This window comes from Tupaia chinensis, unplaced genomic scaffold (genome assembly GCF_000334495.1).
Source record: "Tupaia chinensis unplaced genomic scaffold, TupChi_1.0 Scaffold000159_1, whole genome shotgun sequence".
NCBI classification, from domain to species: domain Eukaryota; kingdom Metazoa; phylum Chordata; class Mammalia; order Scandentia; family Tupaiidae; genus Tupaia; species Tupaia belangeri.
The window spans coordinates 4700149-4718002 of record NW_006159630.1 but is presented as its reverse complement, the minus strand read 5'-3'; the positions used below and the strand labels follow the sequence as shown (position 1 = coordinate 4718002).

Genomic DNA, 17854 nt, shown 5'->3' with positions numbered 1-17854 from the left:
CCCGGGAGAACCTGCTCGTGGATGGACAGGTGGAAACAGGGAGGCATGGACAGGGAGTCGGACCAGCCTCGAGAGGAAGGACGTTCTGGTCCAGGCCACGGCCCAGATGAGCCTGAAGGCCATTACGCTCAGTGAAATAAGCCAGTGGCAAGGGACGCACGCTGTAGGATCCTGCTGAGCAGAGCAGGGTGTCCAGGGGCGGGAGGGGCACTGGGGACGGACTTCCGGTTTCTAGAGGAAAGGGTTGGGAGACTGACCGCACGGCAAGGTGGACGCTTGAGACTGCCGGCCTGGCTGCTCAAAATGCTGAAGCTCGCGAGTTTCATCACAGCTAAAGAAAAAGTCACGGGCCAGCCCTATAGCCTGGTGGTTAAGGGAGCCGCATCCCACATGCCCAACCACAGGGTTTGAGTCCCAGCCCCAGTGACTTGAAAAACATACTGTGTGTGTGTGTGTGTGCCCCTAATCCTGACAGGATAGAACATTAGAGAAGGGGTCGCAGTGTGAGCACGCCCCGTGGGGGGATCCTTTCTCCCTCTTCCTGTCTCTCTGTCTGCTTTGTCACTCCCTGGCGAGCACACCCACTCTCTGGTCATTACAAAAGGAAGAAGTCACGTGGGCCAGTGGCCGCTGCAGTGGCTGGCACGGCATGTCCATCAGATGAAGTAGGTGTCTACTGTCCTCAGAGCTAGAACACCCTGGGGTCTGGGACCAGGCCCTGGTGGCTTTCCGTAGATAGCAGGACTTCAGTCCATGAGGGTGTCTGTAGGTTGGGGTCCTGCAGGACCAGCGTGTCTTCCACCCAGCTGGGTGCTCTTTGCAGTTACGGCTGCTCTCTGCAGTTACCTGTCGACAGTCCAGTTGCCTGCAACGGTGCCTCCCAGGGAAGGGGTGTAGGGGGGGGACCCACCTGTGCCGAAGGCCACAGCCATCCTGCCTGGCGGAGAAAGGCTGCTCTGTGTCCGTCGTAGCCCTCAAGCCGGGCTGCAGGGCAGGGTATTTGGCTTGGCTGAGTTTCTGCAGTGACCGATGGTGTGTTTGGGGGGGGCAGCTGGGGTAAGACCCTCCCTCCCTCAGAGCTGCCAGGGCCCTAGAGGACTGTGAGGGAGAGTTCTGGGGGCAGGACCTCCCCCTGGTGCTGTGGGGTGTGGAGCAAGATGGGGGCCGGTCCCAGTCCTGGGAAAAATGGCTCCTAGACCCACAGACGGATGGAAGCAATTTGGGGTCACGTGGGTCGGGCCGAACTGCTGCCCCACAGGCGAGGCCGCATGTCTGTCTCCAGGAAGCGGCCTGGAGCCACATGTTCTGTGGCCAGATGCAGAGGAGTCTTTGTTTATTTAAAGATGGGGCAGGGGGAGGAGAAGGAGGGGGAGCACGCTGAAGGGGCGGGCAGATGCCTGCAGCGGGCGGAGGAGCCTGGCCTGCGTCTGTCTTTTGTGCTTGGCGGTGTGGGGAGTGAAGCTCTGGACCCCTTGGCAGCCCCTGGCGCTGTCAGACGTTGCATGTCTCGTTGCCCCTAGTCCGGCGAGGTAGGCTGAGAAGGTGGGAGTCACATAACAACCAGGGCCTGGGCTCCTCTGAGCACGTACCGCCCACACCATTTCCGGGCCTGGCTGCTACCCACTCCCACCTCCGGGTCCCCAGGCCTGGGGTGAGACAGGAGCGGTGCCGGCTCCAGAACACGGAAGAGCCCGAGCTGCGGGCCAGGGACTCAGGGGACACAGGCCTGGCCGGTGGGGAAACTGGTGTTTCCCCAGGAGCTGGAAGAGGGGCTTCGCCGAAGAGTGGCCCTGCTCTTCTGGGGCAAGGCTGGGGTGGAGGTTGTCGGCTCAGGTCGGGAAGGCTGCTCACCACCTGGGGGTTCGCGGGAATTTGCCTCCCACCCCCAGCCCATGCCCACATCCCTGCTGATGCACCTGGCTCTGCTGGGGGTAGGGGAGCTCCTCGTGGACCCCCCTGGGGTGCCCTGTGGGAGGAAGATGTGTTATCCGCTCCTCCCCAAGGGTTGTGGAGGGCCTGCAGGAGGAGAGGGCCCTCGGAGCACTTAGGTGCTCCAGGAAGAGGCCTCACAGCCCGAAGCCTCCCTGGGGAAGGACATAGAAGTCCTTCATACGGTGGAGGGCTGGGAATAACCTGGCCCCACTGTGGGGTCAGGACAGGTCTGCGGCCCGGGTGCCTGTGTGTTTGGGGCCTTCTCACAGTGGATGTGGCATGTCTGGAACCTCCTGGGATGCAGGACCATGTGCATACTGGGCCCACCCTGATGGCCCGTGCTGAGATCGCCTGGTCCTCAGCCTCTGACCGGGTGTGTGGGCCTGGGGCAGCCAGGGACACCACAGACTGACAGACGGAAGCTCATGGGATCTTGAGCAGCTCAGCCCAACTGCACGTCCACAGACCTGAAGGCAAACCTGCCCTTGCCTGTGGGTGGGGTGCATGGGGGCCAGCGGTCATCCTGGTCAGGGACTCTGGGCACCATCCTGCCTGCCCAGCCCCATTCTGCCCCAGGGATGGCGGTCACCTGGGCACCCCCGCCTTCCTTCTCACCTCCCATGTGCCCCAGCTCTGCTGGCTGGTGACGTGGGGTGGAAAGGACACAGCGGGATCGGACAGGGTAGGACAAGCCTAGGCAGTTCTGTCCTTCCTGTCTCAGGAGCAGCCACGGGACAGGCCTGCCCCTCTGCCCACTTCAGGGGGCTGAGGCTTAGAGCGTGGCCACTGTTGCAGATGAAGATGAAGGAGGTGAAGGAGGTAGGGGGGTCTACCTGTTGGCCTCAGGTGGGACAGGAGTTCTCTGGGTGAGGAAGAGGTGGCTTTGGGTCACCCAACATTGCGTCCATGGTAGGGTTGGCAGGAGAGTGGCTGAGGGGCTGTGGCCTCCTAGACTTCTGCTCTGGGCGTCCAGCAGGGGATCTGAGGCAGGTCCGCGAAGGTCTCTGAGCCTGTTTCCCCACCCGAGAACAAGCGTGACAGCCGAGCTGCCCCAGGATGCGTGCGTGGCAGCCCCCACCCCCGGCCCGCTACTCCCTAAGCCCTGCTCTCCCTCTCCAGCCACTGAGGCGGCTCCCAGCTGTGTGGGCGATATGGCCGACACCCCCAGAGATGCTGGGCTCAAGCAGGCGCCCGCACCGCGGAACGAGAAGGCCCCCGTGGACTTCGGCTACGTGGGGATCGACTCCATCCTGGAGCAGATGCGCAGGAAGGCCATGAAGCAGGGCTTCGAGTTCAACATCATGGTGGTCGGTGAGTCCCGCTTCCCCGCCGCCTCTCAGACCAGTGCCATGGCCTCGCCGCTGCCTCGTGGGCAGTCCCTGCTCGTGTCAGCTCCTGGGCACCGGGAGAGCCCAGTCAGGCGGGCACAGGTGCGTGATGGGCTGTGGGGACACCCCTTGTGCTCCCCTGCTGTCACTCTGACGCAGCTGTCTGGCCCTAGTGGGGCTCACCCCCACACCCCGGTGCCCGACTGGAGGTGTCCCCGCAGCTTAGCTCCACAGCCTGCCAGGAAGTGGTGCCTGGAGGCTGCACCCCTGCAAGTGGCGTCGGAGGCTGTCTGTCCCCAGAGGGAGGCCATGGATGGCCAACCTGGACAGGCTGGCTGGGGTTGGCAGGGGCAAAGCCGCTCTGGTCCATCCTAGCCCTCAGGGCGACTCCAAGAAGGCGTGCCTGTTTTGCAGGGTGTGAGTCGTGCCCGCTCGCCCCCCGGGGCCGACCCGCGCCACCGTTTGCAGGCTCTGCCCGTCTGTGGCCTCTGGAGGGGCTGGGGAAATGCTCCCCACAGGCTGAAACCAAAACTAGGGCGGGCTCTTCCCCTTTGTGGTGTGGGGTGCAGGTGCAAGGCCGTTTTCTCAGCCTGGTGCCCCACCCCTCTCCACCCCATGTGCTTCCTGCTGTGCTGGCCGAGTACAGACCAGGCCTGTCCCCCGACTTCCCTCCTTGGCCCCAGCCTGGGCCTGGCTGTGCTGGTCTTAGTGTCCCCTCCTGCGTCACCCCTCACTGGGCCCCCGCAAAGCAGGGCCCAGGGTATATATTAAAAGCCATACTCTAAATTTCTTGTCCTTGGCTGCTTTGCTTGTGAGAATGGAGGAATTAATTAGACGTTAATTAAATTTCAGGCAATTTTTAATTAAGGGGCTAAAAAAACAATTAAGACACTTAGAAGTGCTCTCCAGCTCTAATTAGAACAGCAATAAAAATCAAACTAGTAATCCAATAACCTTATATTTTTACCTATAAAGGAAGTTTTACATCGTCACTACCTAATTACATGGAGTGGAAAAAAAGAAAAGAAAAATGTGTGCGTGTGTGCGGAAGGGATGATATTTAAGTAAGAACAATTTGGAGAAACGGTAAGAGAGATGGGTAAAATCAGATTTTTATTTTGATTAGATTTTTACTTCTTCTAAGCCTTTAGGGAATAATTTATTTTAAAGGCATTATTTATATATTTCCATTTGTTATTACTATTTTTAAAATTTGACTAGACAGAGATAGAGAGAGGAAGGGAAAGTGAGAAAGCAAGCTGTCAGGACTTGAACCGCAGTTGGCCATGTGGGAATCCAGCACTGTTAACCACCATGCCACCTGCCAGCCCCTAGGAAATCATTTTCTAAGCTCTTTTAATTGAACAGCTGGTAGCTTGGGCAATCACAGACGGGAAGTAGCTGTGCATTCTTGACACTCATAAAGTGCAAAATACTAGCCTCTTGGATCTCTCATCACACGAAGTCATGGAGAAGTTCATTACAGGCCTTCTTTTATAATGAATAGGTTTTACTTTCACTAGTTAAATGATGAAACGGTACTGATGATTCAGGATGGGTAATTTGTGTTTGATGTTCAGAGGGGTTGGATAAATAGTACATTTCCCATCTGAAAGCTAAATGTATCCTTTGGTCCCACCCCCCCATGCAGGACCAGAATTGCTGATGTGGAGACAGCCATGCCCACACACCGGGAAAGAGCTGAGCTGAGGGACTGGATTGTGGGCGTCCAGATTCCTCTAGATGGAGAAGATGGGGCTGTATATCTCTCTCACCATCTCTCGGTCCTCCAATCGCTTACACTGTTCTCTGTCGCTCTGACTCAGTCTGAGTACTCAAACATTTGCTCCCACAAATGTGAGGTTTTTACTAAGGCTGGTGTCTACTATGTGACTGCCCTAGACAGGGTTTCCCAACCTCAGCACCATGGTAACGTGAAGCCAGGTCATCCTTGAGGAGGCCTGTTTTGTGCATAAGTAGGATGTTCATCAATCCCCCTGGCCTCTGCTCACGAGGGCGAGCCGCGCCACCGTTTTCAGGCTCTGCCCGTCTGTGGCCTCTGGAGGGGCTGGGGAAATGCTCCCCACAGGCTGAAACCAAAACTAGGGCGGGCTCTTCCCCTTTGTGGTGTGGGGTGCAGGTGCAAGGCCGTTTTCTCAGCCTGGTGCCCCACCCCTCTCCACCCCATGTGCTTCCTGCTGTGCTGGGCGAGTACAGACCAGGCCTGTCCCCCGACTTCCCTCCTTGGCCCCAGCCTGGGCCTGGCTGTGCTGGTCTTAGTGTCCCCTCCTGCGTCACCCCTCACTGGGCCCCCGCAAAGCAGGGCCCAGGGTCAGCAGCCTGGTTGGGCTGCCGCTCACGGCCCTGCCGTGTTCTGGGTGGCAGCCCGCTGAGGTGGGGTGGAGGCGTGGGGTCTTCCCATGGGCTCCCACCCTGTCTGCCTGGACGGGGCCCTGAGGAGTCAGGTCACTTTCCAGCAGGCGTGGAGAGGGAGTGGGACAGGCGCTGAGGCAGTGGCCACGGAGGCTCGTCTTCGTGAGCTTAGAAAGGGCTGCCCAGTGCTTCTGGGTAGGGCCTCTAGGGAGGGTCTGGGAGCCTCTGGGGCCTGCTGCAGCTCAGGCCTCCTTCGGGAGTTTCAGCCAGGAGCGAGGAGAGGCAGCCTCACTCCTCTGTGGTCACCAGGTGCCCCTGCCATCACCTGGCAGGGCTTTGTCTCCCTTCTGCACCTGAAGACAATGGTGGTCCTGGCTCCCATTCGAGGCCTCCCGTTGAGGCCGCTGAGTGAGGAACAAGATGATCTAGCAAAATCATGGGGGTCTTGACAGGAACCCAGGGAACCAGGGCAGGTGCTGGCCCAGGGCAGGTGTCAGCACCTGCCCTGCTTCCTCCTCCCTCCCAGCTACAGGGGGTGCCCACCTTCAGTGGTGGAAGGGCACCTCGTTGGGGCCACAGACCAGGATAGAGTCCCAGTTTGCCCCGCCTCAGCTATTCAGTGCTTATCTTTCCTCCCCTGGGCTTCTGTGTCCACCTAGTTATCTGTTAAATGAGATAATCCTGACCCCAAAGGGCCAACGGGATGGTATGGTGTGGTCCCTGACACATGTGGGCACTTGAGAAGCTTTAGAAGCCTTAGTGACAGTGTTGGTGGTAGTGGTGGTATGACGGTGATGGTGGTGATAATGGTAGAGGGGATGATAGTGATGGTTGTGATAATGATGGTGGTGGTTGTGGTGGAGGTGATGGTGGTAGTAGAGGTGGTAGTGATGGCGGTGGTGGTGACTTTGGTGGTGGTGATAATGGTAGTGATGGTGGTAATGATGATGGTTGTGGTAGAGGCAATGATGGTGTTAGTGGAGGTGATAATGGTGGTGGTAGTGATGGTTGTGGTGTTGGTGATGATAGTGGTGATGATGATGGTAGCAATGGTGGTGGTGATGGTGGTAACGATGATGGTGGTAACGATGGTGATGTGGTAGCAATGGTGGTAATGATGGTGGTGGTGATGGTGTTAGCAATGGTGGTGATAATGGTGGTAGTGATGGTGGTGGTGATGTGATGATGTTAATGATGTTGGTGGTGATGATGGTGATGTGATGGTGGTGGTGATGACGGTGGTGATAATGGTAGTGATGGTGGTGGTGGTAATGATGGTGGTGATGATGGTAGTGGTGGTGTTGGTAGCAATGGTGATAGTGATGCTGGTGGTGGTGATGGTGGTGGTGGTGACGTTGATAGTGATGGTAGTAGTGATGGTGGTGGTGATGTTGATAGTGATAGTAGTAGTGATGGTGGTGATGGTGATGGGGGTGGTGACGTTGATAGTGATGGTGGTGATGGTGGTGACGTTGATAGTGATGGTAGTAGTGATGGTGGTGATGGTGATGGTGGTGGTGATGTTGATAGTGATGGTAGTGGTGATGATGGTGGTGGTGGACAATGATGGTGGTAGTAGTACTGATGATGGTGAGGATGATCATAAAAGTTATAATAATTAAAATGATAATGAGTAGACTTTATGTTATCCCGGCTGGTGTTTACCCAGTCTGAGGTGCTGTGGCTGGAACATTCAACCCAGCTTCTGCCTGGCCTGAGCTTGGCTGGAACATAGCCAGGTGGGCAGTGGGAATGGTGGACGAGGAGTGGCCGTCCATGGGCTGCTGAACAGCTCAGGCCAGGGACTCCCAACTCAGCCTCTGTCTTCCTGGGCACCCCTACTTTTCCTCAGAAGGTGTTTTCAGAGTTGGTAGTGGTGACAGGGATGGTGGTGGAGGTGGTGGTGATGGCAGTGGTGACAGGGATGGTGGTGGTTGTGGTGGAGGTGGTGGTGATGCTGGTGGCGACAGTGATGGTGGTGGTGACAATGATGGTGGTGGTGATGCTGGTGGTGACAGCGATGGTGGTTGTGGTGGAGTTGGTGGTGATGGTGGTGGTAACAGCGATGGTGGTGGTGACAGCGATGGTGGTGGTTGTGGTGGAGGTGGTGGTGATGTTGGTGGTGACAGGGATGGTGGTGATACGTGGGAAATGTGTGCTTGTAGCACAGCCTACGGCAGGGTAAGGGTGGGGCTCCAGTCAGGGTCGTGAGTGTGTGTGAGAGCTGTATGTGTTGCGTGCATGCGAGTTGCATGTGTGTGAATAATGTGCGTGAGCTCCATGTGTCAGTGAGCTCTGTGTGTGGACAGTGAGCCGTGTGTGTGCGCACCACATCCTCGTCCATCAGTGACGTGTTGACTTGTCGCCACGGCACGCAGGCACTGTAGACACCACTCCTCAGAGTGGACAGTGCAGGCCAGCACGAGTGTGGCCAGACTCCATGTGACACGTGCGAGTGCACTCAGTGCTCACGCCAGCCCTGGAGGGGAGGTGGCGGCTTGTCCCGTTTCACAGATGAGGAAACTGAGGCACGGTGAGGTGAACTGACTTGCCCAAAGCATGGCTGGTCAGGGGGTGCTGTTTGAACCCCTGAGGCCGCCCCTGAGTTTTAGTTCCTGTCCACCCCAGTGAGCCACCAGAACTGGCAGCCACCTCTATAGGCATGTCCCATGAGCCCTGCCCCCACCCCACCCAAGGCTGAGCCACCAGGAGTCCTCCTTTTCAGAAAGCAGAGGGGACTCTAACTCTGAGGCCTATGGGTGCCTGCGTGGACACCTCTCAGGAAAGGACCCTGTGGCAGAGTTTGGACAGTCCCGGAGCCCAGCTGTGTGGGCTCACGCTCTTTGGTGGACCCCTGTGTGGAAGGGTAGTGCCCCTGGCATGGCCTTCCTGGCTCAGCGCCGTCAGCCTGGGAATCGCCGAACTACTCGCCTGTGAAGTGCCCTTCCCAGGGAGCCCACTGGCCAGCCTCCGTTCTCTCCCCAGGGCAGAGTGGCTTGGGCAAATCCACTTTAATCAACACCCTCTTCAAGTCCAAAATCAGCCGGAAGTCGGTGCAGCCCACCTCGGAGGAGCGCATCCCCAAGACCATCGAGATCAAGTCCATTACGCACGGTCAGCAGCGGCCGGGCCGGGCCGGGCCAGGGCCTTGGGACGCTGCCTCTGTGTGGGGAAAGGTGCTGCGTCAGGCAGGCCTGGGCTCTGAGCGGGGACCTGCTGGGACACCCTTGGGCATACTGAGACCCTGGTCAGGTCCCTGGGGATCAGGGTGGTCTAGACCCGGCGGGCTCTGCCAACAACCGTTTCCTCCGAAAGTCGTGGGCAGGGACACCAGGACACCACCCAGCTCTGCGGAGTTCACCCGGGGGTCACTCCCAGTGTCTCTGTCGCTGTCATTGCGGCCCACTGAGCACAGGGTCAGCCAGGCACCTGAGGCCGCCTCCCCGCGGGTGTGACCTCTGACATCTGTGGGGCCCTGGGTCGCCCCTGAGAGTGGGGTGCTGATCTCCGCAGATATCGAGGAGAAGGGCGTCCGGATGAAGCTGACGGTGATCGACACACCCGGGTTCGGGGACCACATCAACAACGAGAACTGGTGAGGGCTCTGGAGGCCCGGGTCTGGGGGGCCCCGTCTCCCGGTGGAAGAGCACTAGCGGGGACATCAGGCTCTCAGGACACCTCTAGTCAGAGCCTGGAGGGCTCATGGCCCCTGGGGGAGCTTGGCCGTCTGTGCTTGTGTGTGTGTGTGTGTGTGTGTGTGAGTGTGTGTGAATTGTGTGTGTAAGCTGCGTGTGTGTGAATTGTGTGTGAACTGTGTGTGAATAGTGCATGTGTGAGTGAGTGAGCATGTGTGAGCTGTGTGTGCATGAGCTGTCTGTGTGTGAACTATGTGTGTGTGAGCTGTGTGTGAATAGTGCATGTATGAGTCATGTGAGTGTGTGAATGTGTATAAACTGCATGTGAACTGTGTGTGTGAATAGTGCATGTGTGAGTGAGTGAGCATGTGTGAACTGTGCGTAAGCTGCTTGTGTGTGATCTGTGTATGAACTGGGTGACTGTATGAGCTGCGTGTGTGAACTGTGTGTGAGCTGTGTGTGCGAACAGTGCGTGTGAGTTGTTTGAGTGAGCGTGTGTGAATTGTGTGTAAACCATGTGTGAGTTGTGCTTATGTGAGCTGCACGTGTGCACAGGGGCTCTCTTCGTCGTCAGTGTGCTGAGTTGACATCCCGGCACAGGGCCACTATAGACACGTGCCCCACGTGTGTGGGCCAGGCTTGCTCCAAAGCTCACATCTGGGGCCCAGGGCTTCTGGACCAGGCAGTGACCCTGGGGACTGCGCTGCCCACTGCCCTCCAAGCTCACCGGGCAGGCTGCAGGCTGGTATGGGAGCACTCACATGAGGCTGCAGTAGCCCTGCCTGAAAGCCCAGTGTCCCCTGGGGGGTCGTGGGGTCGGGGCTGCCTGAGCGCGGCCAGGGCACAGCCGAGCGGTGGCCTGTGTGCAGCTGGCAGCCCATCATGAAGTTCATCGACGACCAGTACGAGAAGTACCTGCAGGAGGAGGTCAACATCAACCGCAAGAAGCGCATCCCGGACACGCGCGTCCACTGCTGCCTCTACTTCATCCCGGCCACCGGCCACTCGTACGTGTCCACGCCCCACTGGGGCCGCCCTGGCTTCCCCCAGCCCTGACGGCCACCTACCGTCCACCCCCCTGCCACTGGAGCCGAGTCCTGAGAGGCTGGCGCCCCTGCTGCTCCCCAGCATGACACTCGGCCGGGCTGCCACAGCTGGTGCTGGGTTCCCGCTACCCCCGGTGCCCAGCCCCTCTGCTGCAGGGGGAATTCTGCTCCCGCCCCACCCCGCGTCAGCCCAGGCTCCCTGCAGCTGCACTGCCCCGGGAGCAGCATGAGCTGATGGGCCCAGCTCCCCTCTTCTCCTCGCCATGAGAGCCCCACAGCCCAGCAGGCTCTGCGCCCTTGGTGCCTGCGGGCAGTTGGACGAGTGTGCTCAGGACCGGCCCCCACCCCTCCTGCCCAGTTCCTCTGTCAGTCAAACACCCCTGCCTCCTCCCTGCCCTGCACCCCCGGCTTGGCTTGCCAAGGTGGACCCCACCCCTGTGAGGCCCACCATCAGCTCCTTCCCCTGGCCCCAGCCAGTGCGGGCAGAGCCTCACCTCCTGCCCTGACTCAGTCTCAGGCCCTTGGACATCGAGTTCATGAAGCGCCTGAGCAAGGTGGTGAACATTGTCCCGGTCATCGCCAAGGCCGACACGCTGACCCTGGAGGAGAGGGTCTACTTCAAACAGCGGGTAGGGTTCTGGGCCTCCCCTGGACTCTTGGCCTCCACATGCCCTTGGGAACAAGCATCAGGTCTGGCAAGAGCCACCCCTGTCCAGGGGACTGTGCTGGCCCTGGTGACTGCTGGGGCTGTCCCCGGGTGGTCCCTCCAGCTGTCCCATGGCAGAGAGCAGTCCCCAAGTGGGGTTTGAAGACACAGACCAGGTGGGGAATGAATTGCCCTCCAGGGAGTGAGGCCTGTGGGGCTGCAGGCACAGCAGGCCCGGTTCTTATTGGATGAGAGAAAGCCCGAAAAGGTCAGCCTCTGCTGGAGACAGGCAGCTGCCTCCTCCTCTGCCCAGGGCCAAGGCCACCGCTGGCCGGGTGGTGGTGGCGTCCAAGCAGGAGGTGCACCTGGGCCCCCTCTTCCTCACAGCAGGCCATCAGAGTCACTGGGGGCTGTTGGGAGCTGAGGCCTGGGCTCCAGCAGGCTCCAGGAGGGCCCCGTGGCCGCATGTGAGGCCTTGTGGTCTCATTCCACAAGCTCTGAGTGTCCTGCTTGGGCCTCCATCCCAGGTCCGCGCATCAGGGTTTCCCAGCATGCTTAGGGAAGCGTGGGCCACTCTCAGGGTGCACCTGCTGGAGGGAAAGCGGAAAAGGAGCCAGGAATGAGCGTGGGCCTGCGTGCGCCCCAGCTGCCCGGCTCGGTAGCGGCTCCCTGTAGACCGGCTGGAGCCTGGGCAGAGTTTGCGACAAGCCGGTGCCCACACCCCACCCCGCCCCCAGATCACCGCAGACCTGCTGTCCAACGGCATCGACGTGTACCCCCAGAAGGAGTTCGACGAGGACTCGGAGGACCGGCTGGTGAATGATAAGTTCCGGGTGAGTGAGCCAGCCAGGAGAGACCCTCGGTTCCTGCCGGAGGTGTGGCTGGGGGTATCCTTCCCCACGCAGAGGACAGTGGCCTCAGTCCTTGGCGGGATAGCCTTGGGCCATGAGAACGAGCCCCAGTTGGTGAGGGTGGCAGCCTTTCCCTTGTGTGAGCAGTTCCCGCCATCCCCAGGAGATGATCCCATTCGCGGTGGTGGGCAGCGACCACGAGTACCAGGTCAACGGCAAGAGGATCCTCGGGAGGAAGACCAAGTGGGGCACCATCGAAGGTACTGGCCGCCGGGACGATGGCCTCCCCGGGGACAAGGCCTCTTCTGTGGGATCCCGGCGCGGCTGCTATGCTCAGAACCTCTCCAGCTGGCGAGGGGAGGGGTCTCTGGGTTCCCGCCTGACCAATGAGAAGACAGAGAGGGCAGGTGACCTTTCTGGGGATGGGGGCTGCCTCACAGGCCCCTGTGTGGACCGACCTCTCCAGACCTGGAAAGGAGCTGGGCTGTGACGCCATTGGTTCGGAGACTCAGAACTCGCAGACCTCCCCTGCAGAACCCCCAGACCCACAGCCAGTGCTCCGTGGCTGCCACCTGCTGGCCCAAATCGACTCTCAGCTCTGGGGCCAGAAGTGCCACAGCCTCTGGCCCCGAGGTCCCTCGGCTGGCCTTTCTCCTGGCCCCTGCAGGCAGTAGTCCTCATCCTCCGTCCCCGCAGACACCCTCGTTTCCCTCTCCCCTGCTTGCGGCCTGCCTTCATGCAGGTGCATGCCTCCCCTCTTGGGTGCGCCCCAGTGCAGCAGCCCCAGGCCCTAGCCAGTTCCATGTGCAGAGACTTTCCGGTCAGGGCATAGTGCAGGGGCCTCGGGCTGGCACCTGGACCTGTCTGCTTGGTGAGACCCCCGGGGCCGGGCAAGGGCACTTCTCTTCCTTCCTCTCTAGACAAACAGAGGGGAGAGTTAGGCGAGGAGGAAAGGCTTCTGTTCCTGAGTGCACCTTGGCTGGAAGGCCAGTAGGGAAGGAAGCAGCAAGTCGTGGCCCTGAGTCTGGGCAGATCCCAGGGTCTTTCCCACCCGTAGTGTGGGCCTCACACTTAGATTTTAGTAAAATGAATGTCCTGGGGGCGGAGCGGGCTGGGGGCACTCACACCAAGAAACGGACTGTCTCGGCCACTGCCAGGCAGCGAGCCCCCGCGGTGCCTGCTCACCTCGCAGGGAGCGTCTCTCACCCTAGGAGCCCATCACACGTGCCCTGTCACCACTGCGGCGAGGCGGGAGACCTCCCTGGGGCCCACAGTGGGAGGCAGCCCTGGAGTCCATGGGGCTCATGCCTGAGGAGGGCTTGGGGCAGTGGGTGCACCTTTCCTGGGGTTCCCTCTGAAGCACCTTCTGGTCCCCCAGCTGGTCTCCCGCTGGGTGCTGCTGGGGTTCTCCAGGCGCTGCTCTGTGGCTCTCAGTCAGCAGCTGGTGGGGGCTGTGCACAGGGGCTGCCCCACCCAGAAGGTCTGGGTCAGTCTTTTCCTTGGGATCTGTCTTGGCCCTTGGCCCATCCTCTTCCATTTCTTCTTTTTCCAAAGAAATCTTGCTGCTCAGGAACCTCCTATGAAAGGCACGTTTGAGGGGGTGGAGAAATTCAAAGCCAATTTGGGTGGGGGGACAGCCCCCAAATTGGCTCACCTCTGCTGCCCCCTGGTGGCCATCTTTAGCATGGCAGGTGGCCAGTAGCAGTAATGGTCAGGAAATGAATGAGTCTGGATTCTCGCTGTTGTGGCCCTGCCAGGTCACCCTGAGAGTGAACTTCACCTGCGCCACCATGGCTGGGCCCTGGAAGCCTTTCAGGAGGACCTCAGGGGCTCCCCAGAACCCTGGCAGGTTCATATCAGGGACCCCGTGAGTCGAGCCTCGGCGCTCCCCTCAAACGTGGCTACTGGTACCTGTGTGCGTCTTCCTGGGAGCCGCCCGAAGTGCTGTCAGGATGAAGCAGGGGTGTCGCCAGTCACATATCGACTCCTTTAATCCCCTGAGAGGTGGCGACATCAGCACCCTCATTTTACCAGTGGAGGAGCTGCAGGTCAGAGAAACAGAATCATTTCCCAAGGCGGGAGGCAGAAACTCCCTCACACGCCACCGTGAGCACCGCCTGCTGCCAGCTCTTCTGTCTCGCCGCGGCAGAGGAGAGGGGCCAGCAGGTGCCACAGTGGTTGAGGTGCTAGACGCCCATGTGGCTGATTGTGGTTCGAGTCCCAGACCTGGTGGCTTGAAACTCATGCTGGGCATGTGAGTGTGCACGCCCAAAAGCCGGAGAGAATGGAGAAGGGATTGCGGCGTGACCACCCCCGGGGGATGAGAGGGATTTCTCGCTTGCTTTCTTCCCAGCGAGCACATGCCATATAACAAGGAAAAAATATCTCTTAAAAAAAAAAATGCTGCAAAGTTCCTCGGCAAAAGGTTCTGGTATGGGCACAGCCCCGCAGGAGTGGAGGGCCTGGGGGAGGCCGGGCCCAGGCAAGAGGCAATTTGATAGAACCAAGAGCACCCAGGGCTGGGCAGGGTGCAGGCGCTTGGCCGGCTCGGCCCTGCCTCTGGCCTGGCCAGCGGAAATCAGGCCCTTTAGTGCTAAAAAAGGCCACGTGGCTCCTGAGAGCACCGCCTGGATGGCACGTTTCCTGTGCTCTCAAAGCCCCGCTAGTAAGACTGCAGGAGGCGGATGGAGGATGAGCGCCTGGCGGGGAGTAGCCGCGGCCTGTCCACTCGCCGTGTGCGCCCACCGGGAGGCCCCCCGCCCCTGAGCTTCAGTTCTCTGATGGTCCCACGCTCCAGGCCGTGGAGTCTCTACCTCAGGCAGCGTGGCAGTAAAGGGAACCCTGAGGACACCGCCAGCTGAAGCCCCAGCCCTTACCCACGTGGTCAGGCCACAAGTGCCCGCCGTCCTGAGCGCGGGCCTTCGTGCCCTTGGGCTCGGGTGTGTGCTGTGTCAGGACGTGTCCCTGTGCAACACAGCGACAGCTCTGTGGGTTCTCATGTTCAAGGTCGTGGTCTCTGTGTGCGGGTCCCGTGGCCCCTGTGCGTGTGCTGTCAGTGCCTGTGTGGGGTGACACCCTGTCGGCCCCAGATTTTACTTAAACCCCAGCTTTGATTCCCTCTTTGCCCCACTTCCAGCATCTGCCCCACCCCAACCTGTTTTCAGGTCTCTGCTGAGGCCTCCTCCTGGGACTCCCTAGTCACTCCCTCCACCCCAGGAGCAGAGCCCCTGCCACCTGCCTGTTGTCTTGGCCTGGGCACCTCTTCCCCCCATGGCCTAATACATGGATGGGAACCTTCCAGAGAGGGGCGCTGAGCCCGTCCTGCCACCCCAGGACCCTGTACTGGGAGCTGGTGACGCGCAGGGCATTGGTATCGCTGGGCATGCTGGGAAGGGAGAGCCGGGCCTGGGGAGGGGCTTCCGGCCTGACTGCCCGCTTCCCCTCTGCAGTTGAAAACACCACACACTGTGAGTTCGCCTACCTGCGGGACCTCCTCATCAGGTGAGCGTGCTTCCCTCTCTAACTAGCCTCAGGGTCGGCTCAGAAAGGAAGGGATCCCTGAGAGAGTTGGGTTACCAGGCAGAACCCCTGCCTGTGTGGGCCCAGGCCTGGCCTCACGAGGGCCCTGAGGAGGGACAGTGTTGAGGTCACAGTGGGGAGGCCCCATGGGCCAGTAGCAGACCCTGGTGGTGACAGTGCCCTGCGAATAGTGGGCGTGTCCCTTAGCAGTGGGTGTGTCCTGTTTAGTAGTGGGCGTGTCCCTTAGTGGGCGTGTCCTGTTGGCCATGGGCTGACCCTCTCCACCCCTTCCCCGGCCCCTGCCCCCAGGACGCACATGCAGAACATCAAGGACATCACCAGCACCATCCACTTCGAGGCCTACCGTGTGAAGCGCCTCAACGAGGGCAATAGCGCTATGTCCAACGGCATGGTGGAGAAGGAGCCGGAAGCCCAGGAGATGTAGACGCCTCCCGCCCCAGCCCCACCCTGTGTTTTCCGCCCCCCTTGCCCACCCACCTGCCCCGTTTTATTTTATATAAATCTCCCCAGTCGTCGAGCCCCGTTGACACGCTGCCAAGTCACAGGAGGTGCAGCCCCGTGTGTTCTCAGCCCGCTGATGCAGGCCGGCGGGCTGGCCTGTGGCAGGCCAGGCTCCTGCCTCTGCCAGGTCTGGGAGAGGCTGGGCTAGAACCAGGAGGGCAGGACAGGAATCTCATCCCAGACCAGTCCTGGGAGGGTCCAGAAGAGCCACCTGTCCGTCTGACCCTCCCGCCCCATCCAGGTTGCTTTCTCAGAGCAGGCCCTGCGCACGCAGAGGTGTCGGTAGGGCTGCATGCTCCCCTCTGTCCCCTCTGCCAAGCTCCTGGAGTGTCTAGGGCTGTGCCCAGGGGAGGATGGAGCGACTCAGTAGGCTGGAGCCCCTCCCACTGCCCACATGGCTGGGCGATCACTCAGAGAGCACCCCCACCCCACTTTCAGAAGATACTAGAGAATCCCAGGAACCTCAGTTGCCAGTTGCTTAGACCCAACCAGGCCCTCAGGGCACCTGCTGGCCTAAGCCGTCCTGGAGCAGAAAGTGCCTTTATGTCAGCCGTCCACATGAGCCAATGGACTCTCTAGCTGGCCCGCGGGCCAGGAGCGTGACGGGGAGAGGGAGGTGTGTGTTCATCTCCCCATCACCCCCCGGTCACCACCTCCCGTGGGGCTGGAGATGCCCTGATCCGTGGGATCCGATTGAGGGTAAAAAGGGAGGAAAGAAAGGTGAGCCTTGCCTGCCCCGATCTTGGGAAGGTCCCAGCAGGGAAGCTGTGGAGCTGAGGCAGGGAGGGAGGTGCTGGAAGAAAGGGTGGGGCGGGGCGTCTGGCCACGGCCCTGGTGCTCACCCGCCCGCGTGCCTGGAGCGGTGAACCTGTGTCTGCCTCGTCCTGGGTCTGCCCCGGGTGCTCAGCTCACACGAGTGCCTGGCGGCCGCCCATCCTCAACCCTCCAGGCCCAGGCCTCGCCAGCCCCGCGACCTGGAGAGACTGGGCACACTCGCCTGCTAGATGTCCAGTGTGTTCCTGGGCCCTTGCACCCCAGAGCCCATTATAAACCCCGAAGAAAGAGGGGTGAGGGTCAGGGGTGCACAGTCCACGGTGGGCTGCAGAGCAAGCGCTCATAGCCTGCTCACCCCACATCCTCTGCCCCACAAGGAGACTGCTGGGACTGCCCACGCCCTGCACGCTGACCAAACGTGCTCCCTTCCCTCCCGCCCCCAGCGCACACCTGGGGCGTCAGCCTGACGAGCCAGGACACAAGTGCGCTGTGCAGAGCCCGGCCTGCAGCCAAAGCGGAGAGAGTGATGGCGAGCAGACTCGGGGTGCGTGTGTGTGCGTCATTACATTGGGGGTCTTCCTTCCTCCCTCCCCACCGAGCAAAGGAGGACCCTCAGCAGATCCCTCAGCGGAACAGATTACTTGCCGACCTGCCGTGTTTTTGCCAAAACCAAGATTTTGCAGGAAATGTCCGTCTCTGGGCCCAGGACCTGGGTAGGCCACCTTCCCCAGCCTGGGGCGGGGTGGGGGTGGCACTTGGCTTTCTCCCTCTAGCCGGGTCTCGAGATTGTCACTTTTATCCGGCTCTGTTCCGCAGTATCCTCCGCTATGTGCCTCCCGAGAAATTGGTCTCTTTTGTATAAATAACAAAGCGTTGAAAATGTTATTTCCTGAAATAAATGTTTCAAATGCGAACCCGGAAGGCTCTGGAGTAAGAATGATCTCTCTGCCCCTGGAGGGCGCGTTTCCTCTTGGCCTTCGGGCCACTGGGGCGCAGGTGCAGGTGGACGAGAGGGCAGGCGAGCAAAGGCCAGTCAGCTGGATCGGAATCCAAACCGAGAATGAAACCACCAAAGTGAAAGCCTCCGGGAAGGCGTGACCCAGAACGTTGCTCAGCAGGACGTGCTAGGGGTGAGGGCATCTGAGTGCTGGCTTGATCGACTCGGCGGGGACGGGGTGGTGTGCAGGGACTTCGTAGCAGCCCGTTATGGAGATGAGCAAAGGACAAA

The 17854-nt window shown here is 60.2% G+C and overlaps 1 protein-coding gene across 8 annotated transcripts in view; it reads left to right on the top strand.

The window, feature by feature from the left end:
• SEPTIN9 (septin 9) overlaps positions 1-17547 on the top strand; it is a 159464-nt gene extending 141917 nt beyond the window's left edge. For 7 of the 8 annotated variants that reach the window (XM_006145720.3, XM_027770762.1, XM_006145719.3 and 4 more), the window contains 9 exons: positions 3052-3243; positions 8619-8747; positions 9147-9228; positions 10138-10275; positions 10826-10943; positions 11698-11793; positions 11975-12071; positions 15261-15312; positions 15640-17547. In XM_006145720.3, coding sequence (XP_006145782.1) covers positions 3052-3243; positions 8619-8747; positions 9147-9228; positions 10138-10275; positions 10826-10943; positions 11698-11793; positions 11975-12071; positions 15261-15312; positions 15640-15775 — 1040 coding nt within the window. In that variant the 3' untranslated portion in view covers positions 15776-17547. Of the gene's footprint in view, positions 1-1386; positions 1530-3051; positions 3244-8618; positions 8748-9146; positions 9229-10137; positions 10276-10825; positions 10944-11697; positions 11794-11974; positions 12072-15260; positions 15313-15639 lie in introns of those variants that run through there. The other variant, XM_027770764.1, reaches the window with a different exon arrangement.
• Positions 17548-17854: the final 307 nt, after the last annotated feature.